Source organism: Nyctereutes procyonoides, unplaced genomic scaffold (genome assembly GCF_905146905.1).
Source record: "Nyctereutes procyonoides isolate TBG_1078 unplaced genomic scaffold, NYPRO_anot_genome, whole genome shotgun sequence".
Taxonomy (NCBI): Eukaryota; Metazoa; Chordata; class Mammalia; order Carnivora; family Canidae; genus Nyctereutes; species Nyctereutes procyonoides.
In genome coordinates this window covers 19,498,640-19,520,523 of record NW_026575136.1, presented here as the reverse complement: position 1 = coordinate 19,520,523, position 21,884 = coordinate 19,498,640, and the positions used below count along the sequence as shown (strand labels likewise).

Sequence of the window (21,884 nt, the reverse complement as noted above, 5' to 3'; positions counted from 1 at the left end):
TGTTTTATTTTATTTTTTATTTTTTAGCTTTTTTTATGGGGTTGTGAACACCTTATGAGTATTCAAAGCCAGCCTGCCTCTGTGAGGCATCCTGAGTTCTTTCTCCTTATTTCTCAAGGAAGTCCTGAGTCTGACTGGTCCTTCCCTCCTCTATTTTTTCCTCCTCATGGGAGCATTCTTAATCTTAGCACCACCAGCTGTGGGGCAGACTTCTGTTTGCCTTCTCTGCTGTTTTGGTCCATATGTCCTCATCTCATTTTGTGTGTGTACAGTATCTCTCTAGTCCCTTTCTAATTTTTCTCCCAGGGTGTCTGTTCCATAGATAGGCAGATGTATCCTTATGTGTATTCTGGGTACAATGCCTTTGTTAGTCATTGAAGTTACTGAGATGCTGAGGCTATCCTGTTCCCTCTTATTTGATGGCTACAAGTTTTTCATTTTTGTCTAGACAAAATTATCAGTCTTTCCCTTTGTGGTTGATACAGTTTTGAGTTCTATTTTTAAAAATCTTTGTCTATCACAAATTCACGAAGATGTCCTTCTATATTATGTTCTGAAAGTCTTCGGGTCCCCAGCTTTATTTACCATCTACATGGTATTTATTTTTCTTATGAGGTGAGTTTAGGATTAATTTTCTTTTTTTATATGAATGTAGAGTTGTCTCAGTACCATTTGTTGAAAGGGCCATCCTTTTTATAACATTCTGCAGAACCATCTTTGATACAAATCAAGGCTGTTGGTCTATCCCTGTGATATACGTGTATCTAAAATAAAAGTGGCACAGCAGAATTTGTTTAATTAGTCTTCTACTGATGAACATTTAGAGTATTCTAATTTTTATGCTACGAACAATAATGAGCTACATTTTACATCTGTTTTATATAATTACACAGCATTTTTATAGTAAGAATTATTTAATTCCATAGGATAAATAAATAGTAATGGCTGTCAGTTATGCAATATTCGTATTTGCGCAAGTATGTCTATGGTTTTGTAGAAATTAGTTTTCTACGGTAAAACAAATGGTTCTTAAGCTGTCTCATGCAAAACCAAAAGAGGGGGAAAAAATAAAAGACTATCTTAAATATTCGAGGATACTCCATACTAGAAGTTATTCACCCACCATCAGCGGTTCAGCGCTGGGCTATTCACAGTGTGGACAAGCACTGTCACTGGCAACAACCCTGAGCCCATTGGAAACATAAAATCTCAAGCTCTACCCCAGCTTCCTGGAGCAGATGTGCATTTTAACAAGATCCCTCATGATTTAATATGATCCTCCAATGCATACAAAGTTCGAGAAGCAATGTTTTAGTACGTGATGTGAAACAAAATGAGACTCTCTGGTTTTTGAATGAGAACGTGTTCCATAGTGTCACATGACTGTCTACTTCCTTCATAATACTTGCCAAGGCTATAAAAATCAGAATTGTAGTTGCATTGGATGTTGGCTACTAATTATGAAACCTTAATAGCTACAGAAATATTAACATATTGTTGTGTAAAAAGCTTTTTCTCCAAGAGCATATTCACTTACCTTCTGAAGTCCACAGTATGTTCTTGTAAAGAAATAGAAGTAGGAATTATTCTATCTGTTGAGAATAAGAATAATTGAGGCTGAGAAAGCTTACGTGAATCCTGTCACGATGCTCCCAAGTTTGGTGACCTTGTCACAATGCGCGCTGCCTCAGAACTCCAATAATATTGACAAGAAGAAAATATTGGCAAGTCAAAAGCTGTTTAATCAATTCCAGTTACCTAAATGGAGTTTTGGAAAAGTGTAAATAATCTAAATTTAAACTTCATCTGTCTTTCTTTTTTTTTTTTAAGATTTTATTTATTGAGAAAAATTGGGAAAGAGAGAAATAGCATAAGTAGTGGGGAAAGACAGAGGGAGAGGGAGAAGCAGGTTCCTCGCTGAGCATGTTCCCCAACTCAGGGCTCGATCCCAAAACCCTGAGATCATGACCCTGAGATCATGACCTGAGCTGAAGGCAGACGCTTAACCGACTGGGCCCTCCCAGACCCCCCAACATTTTTCTTTTCTCACAATGGTTGATGTGGACTCAAACTATTTGTTGTAATTTAATTTCCTTTTTTTTTTTTAATACTCCATTTGCAGGTAGTAGAATGACCCAAAGCAGAAAGCCAAAACAATAATAGTCATTAAGAATAATAATAATAAAAGACAAACACAGGCGACCTACAATATACACTAACTGCACCATTGGAAGCTGGTTTCCCATTAGAAGTAAAATCTCCATTCCTGGCCCCCCATGTCCTAGCCTCACATCCTTATGCAATTATCTGGGCATTCTGATGAGTGCTGGGTCTGTGGGTGCTCCCTAGGCAAGACAGTCTAATTGTGTGAGTGCTTCCTTTGCTTAACACAGCTTGACTCAACCACTTCCTGGAGGGAGAGAAGTCACAGATGGCCAGGAGGGAGCTTCTGACATGAATGGATATACTCATTCCAGGGCCTGTCTGAGCTAACCAGAAGCTGCTCTGCGGCTGCGTACTTTCCGTGTCCTGTGTGGCATATGGGGCCCCCAGCATCTTTCCCACAGGATGCCCAGTAAGAGGGTCCTGTGTGAGGGGAGCCTGGCAGCCCCACTGCAGAAAGTGGCTTCGCGATGCTTCAGCCAGTCTTTAGCTCTCTTTTTCCTTTTGCATTTCCAGTTGCCACAATCTTCAGATGGAGATTTCCCTTCTCCAAGAGCAGATCTCTCATCTGCAGCTTGTGATTCATTCCCAACATCAGAACCTGCGCAGTGTCATCCAGGAGGTCAGATTAATCAAGTGTGTTTCTCTGGTAGACGGTATGTGTGCAGTGAGACGACGGAATGCAGGCAGCTTGCCTGGACTTTACACGCAGTGAGATTTTTCTCTCCGCTGACATTTCCTTTGTATTCCCATGCAACATGGCTTTCTTTTCACTGCCCTTCTCAATGAAGATTTTTGGGAAATTGTGTTTAACTGCACTTTGGTTGTTCAGGTGATTTAAAAAAAAGGGGGGGGGTTCAGAGCCAGATAATGTACACTGTTCTTTAGAAGATTTTGGAGATTAGAAGATTCAGCCGTTTTTGAGGACGAGATGATCTGTTTTCATGACCTCATAAACAGTAAATTTACTTTGTAGGTGTGTGGGGAGAGGGGTGTAGCCTGGCCATTCTTCTCTGGAAACATCCTGGCAGGTGAAAGAGAGGAGGTCATTGTGGTGGCAGCCAGATGGATGGTGGTGGATTGTGAAATCATGCGATTTACTTCAAGAAATCTATTGATCTGGTTTGGGGGGCTCTGCTTTCACCTCCAAATCAGACCTACGCTGATTTTTTACTACCTAATGTTTGTCTCCAAAAGGACTCCTTTGAAATAACTCCAAAGCCTCCTTGACTCAAATGCATCATTTGGCTAAGGCCTCACTAAAAGGCCAAGGAATTGAGTCATGGCACTGGAGAGTCAGGAAGGACTTTGGGAGCAGCCCACATTCTCAAATTACAAATGAGAAAACAGAGACTCCTGGTAGTTAAAAGACAGAGCTGGTGGCGGAATGGGCCTGAGAATCCCTGGGTTTCCTCTCTTCCTGTTCTGTTCTGCCCAGAAGCCTGCTCCACAAGGCTTCTGGGCAGATGCTTTTCTTCCCAAGCGGAGCAGACTCATCTCATGATGCTGCAGGTTGACCAGATCTCTGCCTTGGGGAGCTTCCCCATTCTGGGTGGTGGCCTTGCACAACGGTCACCAGCATCTGCCATGTGAAAACATTGTGTGCCAGACACATAGAAGGATGGCTGAAGCTGCTTTCCGCAGGATGTGTGCCCGCTGGATTTGGCTTAGACAGGTTTTCCAAAGATCACAATGTTTAATAGGACTGCCTGTGCGCTCTCAGCTCCGGGTGCCAATTTACCCTGCTCTCTTCTGTAACCTAAACCTAGCTAAATCTGCTAATGCTTTGGGATTTATTTATTTTTATTTTATTTTATTTTATTTTTTAATTTGATGGATGTCAGTTGACCATAGAAACCTGTGCAATTTCTGACGTAAGTAACTCCCCTCTTGTCTGACTAGATTTTTCCAATTGTGTTTCTTAACTCTTAGATGGAAGGATTAAAAAATAATTTAGAAGAGCAAGACAAAAGAATTGAAAATCTGAAAGAAAAAGTTAACATCCTTGAAGCCCAGGTAAGAGGGGAATCTGTTGTGTATTTCAGGGCAATTGTGAGTGTGCGTGTGCGTATGTGTGTGTGCTCGGTGTATCTGTGAGTCTGTGTATGAAAGTGTCGCGTGTGCTTGTGTGTGTTGGTGCTGTGAGACATGATGAGTTGTATGTGGGCAGGTGTGTGAGTGTATCTGTGTGATTGTGCCTGAGTATCTATGTGTGAGTGTACATGCATGTGTCTGTGTGTATATGAGTGTCTTTTCGTGAATGTGTATGTATATTTGTCTTCTATGTATAAGAAATTATAGATTCATGGGAGAGGTATTCCTAATAATTATTGCAGTATTAAACCTTATTTTATAGTATTAAATTATTAGTATTAATATTATTAAATAACTGGTAAAAGTTCCTCCGGTTTCCGGAATGCTTGCTATACTGGGGGGACAGATAATAACATCTCACCGTGTGGCCTCGAGCTGGAGGCTTGGTTAGGCCCACCTTGTGTGAATTCAGCTCTAGCCAGGTAGCTGGCTTGGTTCTCTTATGTCTTTGTTTGTGTCCTGCCCCGAGGTGTCCCTTTGCCCCCACCTCCCTTCTAGCATTCATATCCACGGCAGCTGGCGCACTCTGCATCGGGCTCATCCACTTTGAGAAGCCTGTTGTAATTTTCTTATTTTTCAGTGCTTTGAAACTTAGGGTACCTAACACTTTATCATTTCCTGTGATAGGACGTGCCCCCCCCCCAACCGTTCATTGCCCTTGATGCTAGGGAAGCCCTCCCTAGGGACCGAGGCCCACGCCTGCCCCTGGGCTCAGCCTGCTGCTCGGTGCCACCTCTTCCTTCTCTGCCGGCGGCTCCTCACTGGCTGCCCGGGCCTGGTCACCTGTTCTGGTTCATTCTGCAGGATTCCGACTCCCTGCTTGCTGTCCCCAGCCCTGCTGTCCTGTCCCGTGGAACACGGAGCTGCTCGCCTTCCCCAGCCCCCGCGATAGACCAGACAGGAGCTGCCCCCTTGCTCTCTGCTTTCCCCAAACAGAAGAGGCAAATCATAATCCATTCAGCACAGTTTTTAAATAGTTTTACATCTTAAACGTTGTAACCACAGCCGTGTTGTGCCATTTCTCCCCTTCCCAGAGGGTCACCATTCTCTCCGTCCTGGAGGGTGAACCCTTTGAGCCTCGGGCTGTGCTTCGATGCTTGCCCTCCTTAGGTTGCCTGTGGCTGTTGGAGAAAGGCAGAGCTTGCACAAGTCCCGTGCAACCGTAAAGTGCAGGGGCAGTGGAATAATTGGCTCAACACTAGTGTGCATGCAACTACCCGTTAATGGCTGGCCCGCTTACACCCAGGGGCTCAGATGATGGGATTCAGACCACATTAGAGCCTCTTCCTCCCAAGGAATGTCTCTGTGGGGATTTCCTCACAGTTTTTTTGTACTTAGTGGCTTTTTGGCAAATATTACTTGATAAAATACTTTTTCTTACATTATTTTTGTTACTAATATATATTCATTAATCCCATACAAATTAGGAAATACAGCTAAGTACATCTAACAAGGAAATCATGCAGACTTGCCACCCATGGGTAATCAGTTGTGTCCATCTGTGTTTCTCTGGGACTCGATGTGCCTGTGACATGCCTGTGTATGTAAGGTCTATGTACATGGCATCACGTTATGCCTGCTTCATTGGGTTTTTAAGCTTCTATTCATTTCATTCATTTGTTCACATCATCAATCTTGTCATTGATTCTGTAAGTACTTATTGAGTGGCTGCTGTGCTGTAGAGGTATGGGAAGTGGCTAAGTTTGGGAAGTGGCTAAGTTTGAAGAAAACGATATTGAACAAAAGAGACAGGAACCCCACATTCTGGAATATACTGTCTAGAGAGAGAGAGACACACATAAAGGAACATGTAACTAGCAATATTATGGAAGCATTTTGCAAGGACAGAGCAAGATAACACTGGGTGGAGGACTTGGATTGGTGGGTGGGAGTAAGCTAAGAAAATGAATTTTAACCTGAGCCTAGTGAACAACTGGGTGATAGAACATGTCAGGAAGAAGGACAGGGAGCCATTGGGAGTGCTTCTAACCTAAGAGTTGTATGGAATAGCATGGGATGGCATTGAAAAGGTAGGAAGGGGCTAGATCATGGACTATGCCAAGGAGTCTTTGTCTCTTTATAACAATATAATGTGAAGTCTTTGCTTACCAATTACATTACTTTTACATAACAGCCACTGTGCTGGTGTACTATTGGACATTAGATTGTTTTTCAGGACAAGGTATCAGTGGTACTGCTGTTTTAATTCAGTTTTATTTCATTTAGTTGTGTCTATTTTGTCATCCCCAAAACAAATATTCTTGTCTTAAATAGACCGGCACTATAACTCAGATTGCTCAGGTGCAATACGTTATCCAATCGGCCTTTTGGTCTTTCCATTGTACACTGTTTCTGTCTTTCCAAATTCAGCAAATAATTGCTGATTAGCCACTCAGTGTTACACGAGAAAGCAACAGATTTGTTCCCCTCATGGAAACTTCTTGGTTGGCTGCAGACTCTCTGCAGTGATGTAAAAATACCTGTCAATATTGTCTCAGATTCTCTGTACATGGCTCCATTCAGGCCTCTGTTTTTAAATGTTTTCTTTTATTTAAAAAAAAGTCTTCAAGCTGTAGCAGTATCTGATAAATATATTTATATTCTCAAAACTAATTATCTTGAGTAGATAAATCTTTTCCTTCACAGCAAGGAATTTTACAATGACCATTTCAGCTTTAAAAAGTCCAAGCCACATTAATTTAATTTATTCATCAAATAGTTTTGTGTGTTTATGATGTATCAGGAAATGTTTCAAGTGCTGGGTATATGGGTATTGCACAGAATGGACTGTCTCTGACCTCACCTAGCTTATACTTTAAATAAAGACACAGACAATAAACGCATAAACAGGTAAATAAACAACATAATTAGAGAGGGACGAGTGCTCTGAAAAGTGTAGAATGGGACAATGTGATAGTTATAGAGTGATGGTAGTCGGGAAGGGCATCTCTGAGCCTGTGATATTTGACCAGGTACTCGAATTCAGTGAGTATTTGAGCCATGGTTTGCCTATTTCTGGTTTGGTCCTAATCAGTGCTTTATTATGAAATTCTTAAGCTGGATGATTTATGCAGGAGTATACGATCTTGCACCGCAAATGTAAGACCACTGCCTATGTTGGGATCCGTTAAGTAACGGGGTGAATTGATTGCATTTATGAAAATGGTCACCCAAGCTTGAGCAACCCATTTAAACACATCAACTGTGTTTCTAAACCACACAGACAGCATCATACCAAAAACATTAATCTCTTTTTAGGCATGCGACATGCTTCATTTTCTTTAATCCTCAAAACTACTCTGGGAGAAAGTTATTACATTTTATAAGTGATGAAACTGAGATTCAGAGAAGTTAAGAAACTCATTCAAAATCACTCATTTGAGTCTTATTATCTTGGAAGCACATCCCCTCCCCCCCTCCCGCCCCATCACCACCACAAAATCTATTTGTTGGTGTGATTACTTAAGTGTATGTTGGGAGGGTAAGTGTGTATGTGCATGTGCGAAATACATGTGTGTGCGTACAAGATGTATTTAGAAATGAAGAGTTGGTAAATTCGCCTGACCATTTATATTTATTTTAGTCATTGTCGCAGTAACTATATCACAGTGTTTTCCATTTTCCAGTTTTTTGAGTCATGATAACAAATACTTTTTTTCTGTGGTACTCTTTCTATCTTAGCAGGTTTTCCCCCTCTCTGCGAAGGAGATGTAGTTACTCATATAACTCTATCCTTTAAAACAACAACAACAACTTTAAGGTTTTTAAAACTTTAAAAAATATCACTGGAAGATTTCTGATTAACTACCAAAATTATTTACTTTTCTTTCTACTCTTGCTGTATCTTTATCATCTTAATTTTCAGCTCCGACATTCCTCTCACATTGCATGCATTTCTAGCTTCCTCACTAATGACCTGCTGATATAGAAATACATCTTCAGAAATTACTCCATTTTCTAAACACTGAAGATTATATTATTTTATATACTCATCATGATCCTTAAAATTTAATTTAACAAACATGTGTTGATAGAAAGTATGCAAAAATTAGGTTCTTTTGGAAAGCCGTGTCAACACACTATCCTTGGATAGAGTCATCATAATAGCAGACGTATTATGGTCAGTGATTTATAGTTTTGTAAAATAATAATGTAATAAAACTCATGAATGTCCTAGTTAAAGGAAAAACTATGATAGGCCGTGAATCAAAAATAAATCCCTAAATCTAGTAGCTGAAATAAATCAGCACAGGAGCTGAGGCAAATGAGCATAGAGACAGTGTAACATGATAGTTCTTATGTTTTTGTATTGCTCGATACTCAGGAACTTGAGAAACTGGGAGTTTATTTTGGAAAAACTCCCAATAGCCTTTACGTAATTGTCCAGCGTAGATTATTTTTATTCCAATCTTCATTGTCATCAGGATGTTGTGATTCATCTTGCTTCCTAACTCATAGAATATTGTGCGGAGTTTTTCTCAGCAGCGTATTTGGCCTGTGATATGTGCCTATGCTTGTTTGGAGTGTATATTAGCTTTATCTCCATTATCCAAGGAGCATCTTTATTATCAATTTATCAAATCTGAAGTACATTTCATACCTGAGACTTAAATGCTTATCTCTTGAAAGATTACAGTGAAATGGTCGTTGATCGTAGTCTGTGAAGATATTTTAGTTATTATGCAGTATAGATGCCGAGGGATAAGAAAGGGCAAAATCCGTATCTTGCTCTGCTTTCCTTACTCCAGTAGTTTATTATCTTGGCAGCACGTTAGAATCACCTGTGGAGTCTTGAAAACTCTTTTTTTTTAATAAAGATTTTATTTATTTATTTTATTTGAGAGAGAGTGGAAGGAGGGGCAGAAGTCTTAAGCAGATTCTCAGCTGAGCATGGAGATGGATGCAGGGCTCGATCCCACAAACCTGAGATAATGACCTGAGCCAAAGGCAGACGCTTAACCGACTGAGCCACCCAGGCACCCTGCGAGTCTCCAAAACTCTTGAATCCAGACTACAGCCAAGTTAACAGACTCTCTGGGATGAGGCCCTAGCATCAGTAGATTTTCTATCTCCCCAGATAATTCCAATATACAACAGGCACTGAAAACCAGCATTTGGGTCCAATGGTTCTCAAACTTGAGCAGATGTCAGAATCATCTGGTGAGCTTCTTAAAACAAATCGCTTGGCCATCTGGGTTTCTCTGTAGGTCTTGCTGGACACTGAGGAAGCAGTAGTTCTAGCTGTAGTTCTAGCATTCCCCCGTGATGCTAATATTGCTGAGATGCTGAGATCACACTTTAAGAACTGTTGCCTTAGTCCTTTTCCCCCTTCTCTTCCACCTTGGCCATTTCACTTTGTCTTCAAGGTCCAGGTGAAATATCTTTGTATATGAAAATGTCATAAACTATTCCAGTCACACTGATTTCTGTTATACCTTTTATGTAGCAATTAATTACCTACTGCCTATGGCATCTCCTGATCTGCTTTGATTTATTTTTATTTTTAATGTTCATGCATTTGTTTTATCACCTCCACTGTATTATGCATCCTGCATACTGGAGGGAAAGACCTGTGCTTTCCTGCACTTCTTCACATTCACTCTGCTCCCGGCGTGGTGCCATAGACATGGTGGAGACTGACTAACTGGATGTGTGGATGGATAGTTGCTCTAAATTAATTGTTGACAGTTTACTTTTTTTTTTATCTATTTCCTATTTATCATATCTGGAATTCCTTTAGAAATCATTGAGTCTCTGTGTTCCTGAGGCTCACCCTTTACTTATTTGTAATATAAGAAGGCTGAACTAATTCCTCTGGTTACAGAAAAATATCTAACAGGACAAAGAGCATGGAAGTTGGCAGACAGGCCTTATGCATTAAACTTGTGCATTATACAAAATGCTACATATACAATGTGTGGGTTATTAGAAACAAGTTACCTAAACAATTTGAGCTTTGCCAGCCTTCTTTCTTTAACATGCATAAGAATAAAAGTTATCAAAGAAAAGATGAACAGAAAGCACCTGACAAGTGTCTTGATATTTGGTAGGCACTCCTAATTATTAACACTCTTGCTTCCATCAAAATTCTAACATCTATTTCCCTAAACCATGCATTTTGGTGTTGGCTTACTCCAAACCGTCTGGTGGACTTTTAAGAAATACCTTTTAAACTTCAATTATATGACACTTTAAATCCTTAGTTTCCTAATAGGGATTGGAGCTAGTGTGTGACTCTACTTTTACAGCCACAGTTCTGGGACGCCTGGATGGCTCAGTGGTTAAGCTTTACTTTCAGCTCAGGGCGTGAGCCTGGAGTTCTCGAGTTCTCCCTCTGCCTGTGTCTATCTATCTCTCTCTGTGTCTCTCATGAATAATAAATAAAATCTTAAAAAAAAAAAAGATTTAGAGCCACAGCTCCACCTGTCAACCTCCCACCTCGCCCCCTTTCTGTCCCAGCCCCTGCTGGGCTGGTGTACCCTTTAAACACCTCTGACCTATAGAGGTCCATGCAACCCACTTCCCTATAGAGGAAGCGTTGGCTCTGGACTGGGAGGACCTGTCTTGAACCTGAATTTTGTCATGAACACGATGGCGGGCACTTAAGTTCTTTGGACCTCAGTTTTTCATCATAAAAATGGTACTTGAACTAGAAAATCATAACCAACTGCCTGAAGTCTTAAAATCTGTGTCAGACACTGAACTGAATACATCTTGATATGTCATTTCAGAACCTGTGAAGAAGAGATTATGGTTCTATTATACAGATGAGGAAACTGGGCTCAGAAAGGTTAGGTAACTAAGTGAGGTCACATAGCTACTGAGTGGCAAGGATTTGAGCCTGAGAACTTAAACTCTTGTCGTCCTTATTAATACCATTACACTATCTCCTAGAATTATGAGAGTGCTTCCAGATTTAAAATATTATGATCACATGGGATTTGTTTCTTCCAACAACTAATACATGCTAGGCAAGATGTGTATCATTTACCACTAGTATAGAGATCAAGAAACTGAGGTTTCAGTGAGAAAATTAGGGCTAAAAATGCCATGAACTGTATAGTAAAGAACAGATGGTGCTTATTTTCACGGAGCTTATAATCAGGAGATTGCACAAGAAAGCCAAACATGTAATCAATATCGTGGGTGTCTTTAACAAGGTTCTTTAGCAAAATTATTTTATGAAGTTTTTTGCATCTGTCTATGTAAAAGAAACTAAAATCAAACACAGTTCAGCTGTTAAATTTCAGAAGATAACATAGAGTAGCTCCATTTTAATCCCTTGGAAAATTGTGCACTTTTTTAAGGTGTGTTTGTAATTTCAGAGATAATTGTGACTCTCAACTGGCTGTATTCTGTATTCTAATAGAGTGACTGAAACAAGCTTACTGCCAAGGAGTAATGTAGGTGGAGGGTTGATCAGAAGCATTAAGCATGTGACTGATAAATCTGCTACCTATGTGATCTCTGCACATTTTTTTTTTCAACTGCAGAATAAAGAACTAAAAACCAAGGTGGCACTTTGGTCTGACACTCCTAGGACAACAGTATCAAAGGCTGTCTCTACAAGGTAAGGTCTGTCTTCCTCCGCCACCATCTGCCTTCAAAGCTTCTGTTGGACATTCATTCATGAATGTTGACATTTATCCCACTTGAGAAATAATTCCAATCTATTAGTACTTACGTGATCATTGGTTTACTGTCTGTTTCCCAGTTCTTGAGAATAAGACCTATGTTACTTATTCTTTTTTTTTAAGATTTTATTTATTTACTCATGAGAGACACACACACACACACACACAGAGGCAGAGACACAGGCAGAGGGAGAAGCAGGCTCCATGCAGGGAGCCTGACGTGGGACTCAATCCCCAAATTCCAGGCTCACGCCCTGGGCTGAAGGCGGTGCTAAACTGCTGAGCCACCCTGTTGTCCCCCCATGTTACTTATTCATCATTGAACTCTCAAAGCCCAACATAGAAATACTTACTGAATAAATGAGTGAATTAATTTAGATATCTTTTCTTGCTTTGTTCCATTAAACAGGCCTCGTCTTGGCTTCAACACTTTCTCCAAACAGCACACATCATCTTCTCTATGGTCCTTGTTTCTCCATTATTTCTGTTTTTCTGTTGATGAGCACTTATTTATAAATTGTTTGTACTTATGTGAATGTCCATATTTCAAACCAGGTAGATTGTAAATGTCAAGAAGGCAGGAATAGTTCCTTGTATTTCACTTTATTTCCTGTATTGCTGACAGTAAGTGTCTTCAGTAACTATCTAATAATGACAGAATCAAGCAATGATAATGACCCACTACAGCAATCAAAATGTTGGTTGAAACCATCAAAGTCACTTTCTAACAGGACAGAATCTGAAATGACAAGTTGAAAAAAAAAAAAGACTTCTGGGCTCAAATCTTATTTCCATAATAGTCTATGAAATTATCACTTAAAAGAAAACAGAGTCTGTAATTACATGAATGATTTAAAAAGTGATTAAAAACTTCCTGTTCTAGCAGCTTTTGAATTTCCCAGGCCAGTCCCTCTAGGGCAGAAGCCTGTTTTCTGAAACTCTCCTCGGGGCAGTGCCTGGGGTAGCAAGTCAGCCCTGCTGTGATTCGCATCAGTCCAGGAAATCAGGGAGATCCATCTCCCCCTTCAGAACTCCCTGCAGCCATGCTTCACTTTGTTAATGATGTATGTAGTCAGAGACAAGATGAAGCCATTCTGAATCGAGTCTTCGAGAATCATTGGGCTTCCAGGTGCTATGTTATCAATTCTTTTGGCCGCCAGCTCTGCAACTTCCAATAAAGAAAAGAAAAAGCCCTAGAAATATTAAAGGAGAAAAGTGAAATACCCACATTTCAGAAGCAGTGAGAGAAGCAGTCACTTTAGTAGGGGAAGAAATGAAGGGTCCAGTATAGAAGGGCAAGCATGACTCCAAGGGAAAGGGAGGTGATTGCCTTTTTACGTTCTCACCAGATAGCAGTCCCCTTAGGGTGCTACAGCATCCTGGCCATCCTCAGCTGTTTGACCCTGTAGGGAGTGCAGCCAGAGCAGAGTAGAGGAAGGAGCAACCGGTTGTCTCTATATTCTAACAACAGGCTTGAACATGGATACTCTAACACAAAGGGAATGTGCTAGAGAGAATGACTTCTACTGCCAATTCTTTACCTGTAGCAAATTAATTGTTAAAGATCTTTTGGTTTTAAAGATTGTTTTTAATTCCTCTGACTTGATAGATCTCATGTTTGCAAAATGAAATATGGCCAATTGGCTGCTTTGAGAATGTAAGCTATGGTATGGTTTGGTAAGTCCAGGTTCACCCATATGCAATGGAATTATAACTCAAGGGAGAGATTGGAGTAGGAAAGTAGCTGTTAAGGGGGGAAAAATCATGTACATTTCAAGATTAATCCAGGCAAATCTCCCTAATCACCCATAAAATATACTTCTATATCTCTCAGTAAGTACCAAAAAGCAAGGTGTTTCCCTTGAGCATTAGAACATAGAGATAGTTCTTGAACCCTGGAAGAGGTGTTTACTGGAGATTGAGGGTCTTGTTGTCTGGAAGAGGTGTTTACTGGAGATTGAGGGTCTTGTTCTTAGACAATAACAACAGAACACACGTGGAAGTGTGTGTGAGTTGCACACCCATATATTTTAAATACTAGAATCACACAATGAGGAGAGAAGTTCAGACTGAGAAGCCCACAGAATTAAAACGTCCTGGCAGAAGGGTTGACTAAGGTCTCGAGTCACTCCAGTGCATGTCTTCACTGTGTGGAATGGCAGAGACAGGCTCTAAGTCTCTCTCCCCTCCCCTCGCTCTTCGTCACTCTTGTCCTACTACAACTGGCTGAATTTGCATAAGTTTGATGCTTCCACTTGTGATTTTAGCATGTCTCTTGGGGAATTAGAATCACCCAATTAACCACCATTTCTCTTAGACTAAAGCAATTAGTTCAGACTTGGTAGTACAGCGGTGGTGGAGACGGGAATGCTGGTGATACGGCAATTATATCACTAAAGTTTAATGTGCTCGATTTTGATAATTGTATGGTCTTTTCTACAGTGAATTGAAGACTGTCGGCACTACGCCCTATTTGATGTTGATTAGGCTCCGGAAATGAGCCGGCTGGCTGAAGATCTGAATGAGGAAGATCACTATATAGGTCTTATTTATTCCTTGAAACACAGCCGAAACTTGCTTGTTAAAATGGCTCAATGCCAGTATTCAATGGAATTTACTCTACATCAATACTTTTGCAGAAAGATGACATTCCAGAAAATCAGACGAATATATATTCAAGGGAAGGAACTCTTCCTTCAAAACTTACTAAGTGAAGAGATCAGGGGCTTTTGATGGAAAATGAATTTTGCTTTAAACTTAAAAAAGATCTGAATTTTTTTTGCAGATTTTTTGCTGAAGAGGGTGGTTTAAGGTTGTCAACTATAACCTTTCAATAGTGGTTTTATGTATATAAATGGAAGAGTGTATGTGTGCATGAGTCAAGGATATATTTTAAAGTTAACTCTGGATAATAAAAAATATCTTAACGTGAACTTATAAATTCATCTCCTGACCCACTGTTAGTGGGAGAGTAATTCTTTACTGCCTTATGGGCAGGAGGAGGAGTAGGTTTTTTTAGCTAATTCCCCAACCCACATAACCCTCCAAAGCTGAGACTCATGGCATCTCACCACACTTTAGGAAGCCATTGTTCTTCAGTTAGGATTGCAAATTGGTTGCTAGAGACAACCCACAAATAAGCACAAAGAAATGGAGTTTGTTACTCTGGCTTCGTGACTAATTTTCTTTTCAAGATTCATTATATTATCTAAGAAGATATTTGGAGGGAAGAATACAAACACAATGCCGGCAGCTCAGAAACCTCCATAAAAGTGTGTATATTTTGGGTTTAGAGGAACAGTGGCTGCTGTCCGCAGCCAGGAAGACCTGAATTCATGAATTAGAATTAGATGTCCAGTGCTTTATTTACCTTTTGATACAGGCATTCATCACAGGTGGAGTTTGTGATTGCTGTGAAGAAAACCACACTCTAATTCGTAGAAATGCAAACATGCTGACACACAGAAAACACTTGAACTGAAGCAATAATGGGCAGCCTTGGCCATACTAAAGGGTGAATTCCTTGTAAGCCTTTTGATCCTCCTCTCTGCAGTATGACTGTAAACGTTTTCTCAGGAAAGATGCTTCAAGGCTTTCAATGTGGAATGTGAGCTAGCGGTATTGTCTATGAAATATTTAAAAATACATGCAAAGGAGATAAAGTAATGTATTTATAAATTCATCAGAGTATTCTAATCTTTTAAATGTCGCATAATTCTATGTGTGCATTTCATGCTTCATGTTTTTATTGCTTGCTAGTTTTTCAAGTGTAGTTATCTAATAACATTTATGGCACAGTTCCTACACCAGGAACACTTCTAAGTACTTTACCTGAATTAATTACTTGAATCTTCCCAACAGGCCTCAAAAGCAGGTCATATTATTACCCCGTCTTACAGGGGTAGATACTGTGAGGTCCAGTAATTTCCCCTGCTGCCAGTGATGGAGCAAGGATTTGGACCTCTTGCTTGGCTATCAGTATTCTTTCTATCTGTTCACTAGGTGGTCAATTTCCACACTATAGAAATACCTCTCTTTTTGCTACTTTAACAAGCATAGCTTCCTTGTTGGCTATGTGAGCTATTCTGTGAATGATGGTCAGAAACAACCCTTACTCATAAAGTAAATATTTTGCTGCAATTAAGTTGGTCTTTCACCTGTTGGACTACCCTCATGAGCGCTTGGTTCAGAAAAACTACCCTGCTAAAAATCTTGAAATTCTACATTTATTTTATGACCTTATGCCACATGGAAGATTCTTTTGGCAGTGTATTTTCAGACACGTTTGTAGGGAGTTTGGGACCACAAGTTCTGTCAAGCAGTTGCAGTGTAATAGGTGAATTCACCTTTCACCTGGAGATCACTTAGGTTCCTGTTACACCCCAGTCACCTGGATGGATGGTAATAAATATGAGATTTTGAAACGGATCCATCTAACTGAGCTAACAACTAGAATGATTCCCATTAGAATAATGTGTTCTAAAGTCAAAAATGGGAAGACGCTGTTGGATTTAACTCTGCTCCTTTTTGAACATGGAAGTACAGCTGGACATTACACAGATAGGACCTGCTCATGTGCTCTCCACATTCACCCTGATATGGTCTTTGGATTTCCTGAGAACAAGAACAAGCAGTTTCAGAAGCTTAAAACAGTCTGGCCTCTTCGAATACAAAAGTAATTTTTAAGTAGCATCAGCAATATCATTTTTTGGTCATATATAGATTACTTCCTATATCTTTATGGTTTCAGCTTTTACCATTTGGTATGTTTTTTTAATAAATATTTCTGAGCAATAAAACAAAGGATTAAATGGAAAATAAAAAAGCATTAACCTAAAAGTAATGCCAAACAAGAAATACAGGAAAAGAAACACAAGTTCAGTTGTAGTCTAAATGGTTATACTTATAATGATGCTAATCAAGATATTAAAGTCTGAGGTGGACCTTGAATACAAGAATGAGCAAATGAAAAGAAAGTTAGTTTCACTTTGATTACATATTGTAACAAATCTTCATTAAGAAATGTTTAAACAACAACAAAAGAAATGTTTAAACAATTAGTATAATACATGTATCTTTTGAGTAATTGCTTATGGTATGCCTTACAATAAAGAAATTGATACCATTTTTTGTTAATTTTTTTATTTCTTTTTACATTAACATTATTATGCATAAGTGAATTAAGTCACTTATATTTGATTATTCATGACAGTATAAACCATAAAAATGGATTGTTTTTGCCGTGAGCAGGTATTCAGATGGCTCCTTGAATTTTTCTGTTAAATTTCCCTGGATCCAAATTAATGGAAAAAGTAATCTATTAAGTTTTTATTCTGAATTTGAAAAAATAGTAGCATTATAAAAGTAAGAACAAACATGCTTCTCAAGCATTTTCATATTTCTTTATTTTGAAAATCTTTACCTCTCCTCTGAGCTGGAAATAATTAAAGAATCCTCATCAATATTGAAGTAGGGACCCAATCCATCAAGGACTGAAAATTCCTTCAACTAATAATCATTATAATTCCCCCCACTTCCTCCCTTTTTTACTTCCTTTCTTTCTTTCTTTATTATTTTTTTGGTGGGAAATATTAAAGATGCAACATAGATTTAAATAATCGTATTTGTTTTGTTATTATTTAAATATATATCTATAAGGGTTTAAAAATCGAACTAGAACTACAGAAAGTTGGAAGGGTCATTTGGAAATCAATCAATGTAATTAGCCATTTACACATAATAAAGAAGAAAAATTATATAATTATTTTAATAAGTGAAGGAAAGTGACAAAATTCATGATAAAAACTGAGCAATCTGGGAATAAGAAACTTTATCATTCTGCTAAAGAGCATTTACCAAAAACCCTTCAGTCACTATAACTAGTGATGAAAGACTAATGTTAAGATAATTGCTCTCACCACTTTTCTTAAACATTGTACTGGTCCTAGCCATTGGAATATGGAAAAAGAAAAAGGAAGAAAAGGCATACAGATTGGAAAGGAAAAGTAAAACTGTCTATTGTTCATATAATTGTTAATGTAGAAAACGTTAATGACTCTACCAAACAGCTACTAGAACTAAAGACGCTACTAAACAAATTTTAAAAACCATCAATATTAAAAACCAACCTACAGGATGGGTGAAAATACTCACATGTATAGGATTCATATTCAGAATATATAAAGAACCTTTAAAATATAATGAAGAAAAACCAGTAAAGAATACTGGCAAAAATGTTTGGAGAGTCACTTCATAAAACAAGTAAGACAAATTACAAACACACACATGAAAAGATGTTTAATCCATTAGTTATCAGGGCAATGCAAATGAAAACCACTAAGAAATAAATGCCAAACACACCACTAGAACATCTAAAATAAAAAGATGGGCCTTAATGAGGATGTGGAGCAATGAGATTATATAACGGTGGAAATGCAAAAATGGTACAAGCAGTTTGAGAGACAGGTGTTTTTTTTAAAGTTAAATATACACCTGCCATATGACCTAGCCACTCCTTTCTTTACTTTTTTTTTTCACCCCAGGAAACAACAGCTTCTGTGTATCTGAATTTTCATGGCACCTTTGTTTGTAATAGCCAAAACCTAAGAACACAACAGATGTCCATTAACAGGTGAACAGGTAAACAAATGTGGTACATCCATACTTTGGAATATAACTCAACAATAAGAAGAAACAAGAAGCACAAACAAATATATACAACAATGGATAAACTTCAAATCATTAAATTTAGTGAAAGAATCTGGAGGGAGAAAAAGAGGACATGCTATGTGATCCCACAGCAACAGAGAGCATATCAGTATTGACCTGGGGACAGGAGAAGAGGGAGAGAGTGCACGGGAGCACAGAGACACATAGGGAGGGAGTAGAAATGGCCGGTGTGTTGAGAATGGTGATGTTTCCATGGATGTGTTCCATGACAGAAGTCAATACCTTGTAGAATTTAAATATTTACTTCAATAAAGTAGTAAAAAAAATGTAAGTTAACACTGTTATTCTTCTAGCCACCCAATCGGGTTGGCACAAAGGATTCATTCATTTTTTTCTTTCAACAAGTATTTATTGAATGCCTTCTATGTGCCAGGCACTGTTCTAGATGCCAGGGCTCTGACAGTGGAGAAAGAAGAGGGCGTGCATGTGCTGGGGAAGAAAGAAAAAGGAAAGATCTCTACCTTCATGTAAATATATTCTAGTGACAAAAAAAAAAAAAAAAGAAAAAGAAAAAAAGAACATAATAATGTTCATAATAATGTCCCAAGACTGTGAAGAAAAATAAGGCAGAACACAGGGATCAGGAGTTACGGGGTTTATGGTTGTGGTTGCAATTTTAAACAGGTTGATAATTTTAAATGTGGTAACAATGGATTGGTAAGTTAACTAGGAGAGTAATCTTAAATAAGATCTCTTTGGGACGCCTGGGGGGCTCAGTGGTTGAGCGTCTGCCTTCGGCCCAGGGTTGATCCTGGGACCTGGGGATGGAGTCCCGCATCGGGGTCCCTGCAGGGAGCCTGCTTCTCCCTCTGCCTGTGTCTGCTTCTCCCTGTGTTTCTCATGAATAAATAAATAAAATCTTTAAAAAAAAAAGACCTCTCTCTTTAAAGATACCATTTAAACAAAGACAGGAGGAAGGCTAGGAAAGTGACCAAACTACAGGGTGTTGTCATTTGGCAGAGGAAGGGTCCAAGAAGAGGCAAGTGCAGGTGCACAGGCTCCGGAAGACAGACCAGGTGTGTCCTGGAAGAGCTAGGATGTCAGTGCAGCTGGACTTGGCCCGTGAAGAAGTTCCAACCTCGTCTAAGTCATCTTCCATGCAACGTAGTCTTTCATGTTTCTTTGTAGAAGTCATTCCTTTTATTTGAACAATGAATGATCCTCCCAGTTCTTTGAATTCTGAGCAGTGGTGAGCTAATGAGTTTTAGGAATCTGTATCTCGATTTTTGTCTATGTTTTCCTAACATGTTGAGAAAACCCATGTTTTCAGAAGGCTCAGTCAAGGGAAAACTACTCTTGAAAGGTTCAGCTGAGTGGTCTTATTTTGACTTTACGCCCTTTGCCTAGAGGACGCATGCCGAGCTGCTCTTGGGAGTCAGGGAAGGAGAAGAGGGTCCACGAAGCCAGGCAGCATGTATTCATAATCCAGTAGTTTACCAGCATGATTCCAAATCACTCCTTCTGCTTCATTCTTTTCATCGGTGAATGAGTCATGATATAAAATTCTCTGGAGAATCAAGCAAACAGCTTGAAGTTGTCTACTATTAACCTCGCTGCTGTTTTTTGTTTGTTTGTTTTGTTTTAATTTAAATCTTTTTGGTAAAGAAGAGTCACTTTCTCAGAGACCTACAAAAATGGTTTAAAGCTTCGATAATTTCAAAAATCTGATTATTATCCCGAAACATTTCTAATACCTATAATATAACCTTCGTCAAATTATAATTTGTGTGTTGGCTTTTAAAGCATAATGTAAGTCACCTAAATGAGTTTTTTTTTTTCTAAATGAGTCTCTAACAGAGGAGCAATGCTCACATTCTTAGAATTAGAATTTTATTTTTTTTAAAGATTTATTTATTAGCAGGGGTGGGGGTGGGCAGAGGGAGAGGAAAAGGAGAAGCAGACTCCTCTCTGAGCACAGAACTTGATATGGGGCTCCGTCCTAGAACCCTGATCATGATGTGAGCCAAAACCCAGAGTCGGACTCTTAACTGACTGAGCCACCAAGGCACCCCCGGAATTAGAATTTTATATTGAAATGAAATGTTTTTTGGTAGAGAGGGCAGCAAATAATCCAAATACCTTACATACAGTTTTTAAAAGATTTCTCTTTTCCTCATTAAAGATAGTGAATGTAAAGATGGTCTTTTTTCTCCCCATCAATAGGGGGCATGCTGTGACTATTTAAAAATCCTCTAAAGCCGTTAGGAAAAGCAAGTCTCTAATGACTTGTTATAAATTACTTAAGAAACCAAAGGGCAAAAGACACTGCCTATGTGAAACAGCATTACAGCTACCAGGGAGTCAAGTTGAGAGCATGGTGCCAAGGATTTATTTGCTTGCAGTGGGAGAGTTGTTTATCTTTAAATTAAAAACTCATCATTATCTTGGCAAAGACTATCTAAGTAACATATGGAATGAGAGCAGCTCTGGGAACAAGGCAGCCTTTGCAAATGAACATTTAAAAGGAAACTGTATGGTCATGGTCTTGAATCGGCCTCGAACATCAGTCCTTTCACCAGTCTGAGACTAAGGAGGTTGCCACCACCTGCCTCAGCATCTTATTATGGGGAAGAAAGAGGTTAATATATTGAGGTGTTTACTTTAACAGATTAACAGCTAATTTTTTTTTATGATAGTCACACACACAGAGAGAGAGAGAGAGAGAGAGAGGCAGAGACACAGGCAGAGGGAGAAGCAGGCTCCATGCACCGGGAGCCCGATGTGGGACTCGATCCCGGGTCTCCAGGATCGCGCCCAGGGCCAAAGGCAGGCACCAATCCGCTGTGCCACCCAGGGATCCCCAACAGCTAATTTTATACATGTATCCTTCAAAATTATTAGGACATTTTCCTTGAAAGCCCAGTCTTTAAACAAATAGTAAATGAAATTTTTAGAGAGATAGATAAAAATCACTTGGCTAAATTCAAGTTACTCCTTATTTCCCAGTTTCTAATGGATACCATTTTATTTTTTTTTATTTTTTAAAGATTTTATTTATTCATGAGAGACACACACAGAGAGGCAGAGACACAGGCAGAGGGAGAAGCAGGCTCCATGCAGGGAGCCTGATGTGGGGCTTGATCCCAGGACCCCCAGGATCACGCCCTGGGCTGAAGGTGGCGCTAAACCGCTGAACACCCGGGCTGCCCTGATGGATACCATTTTAAATGTGAAACAAGTTCCATGTTGATTCTGATTTAATGTTCTCCATGCACCATACATGCAACTTCAGCACAGAAATAAGTTTGCTTTGAGTACACAAAA

General features: G+C 39.2%; 1 protein-coding gene across 4 annotated transcripts in view; it reads left to right on the top strand.

Annotated features, from left to right (window-relative positions):
* Nucleotides 1-16,985, top strand: part of LOC129495385 (coiled-coil domain-containing protein 68-like) — a 50,609-nt gene extending 33,624 nt beyond the window's left edge. For 3 of the 4 annotated variants that reach the window (XM_055302832.1, XM_055302833.1, XM_055302834.1), the window contains exons 9-12: nt 2,680-2,785; nt 4,096-4,179; nt 11,751-11,827; nt 14,334-16,985. In XM_055302832.1, the coding sequence (XP_055158807.1) occupies nt 2,680-2,785; nt 4,096-4,179; nt 11,751-11,827; nt 14,334-14,391 (325 nt within the window). In that variant the 3' untranslated portion in view covers nt 14,392-16,985. Of the gene's footprint in view, nt 1-2,679; nt 2,820-4,095; nt 4,180-11,750; nt 11,828-14,333 lie in introns of those variants that run through there. The other variant, XR_008661524.1, reaches the window with a different exon arrangement.
* Nucleotides 16,986-21,884: the final 4,899 nt, after the last annotated feature.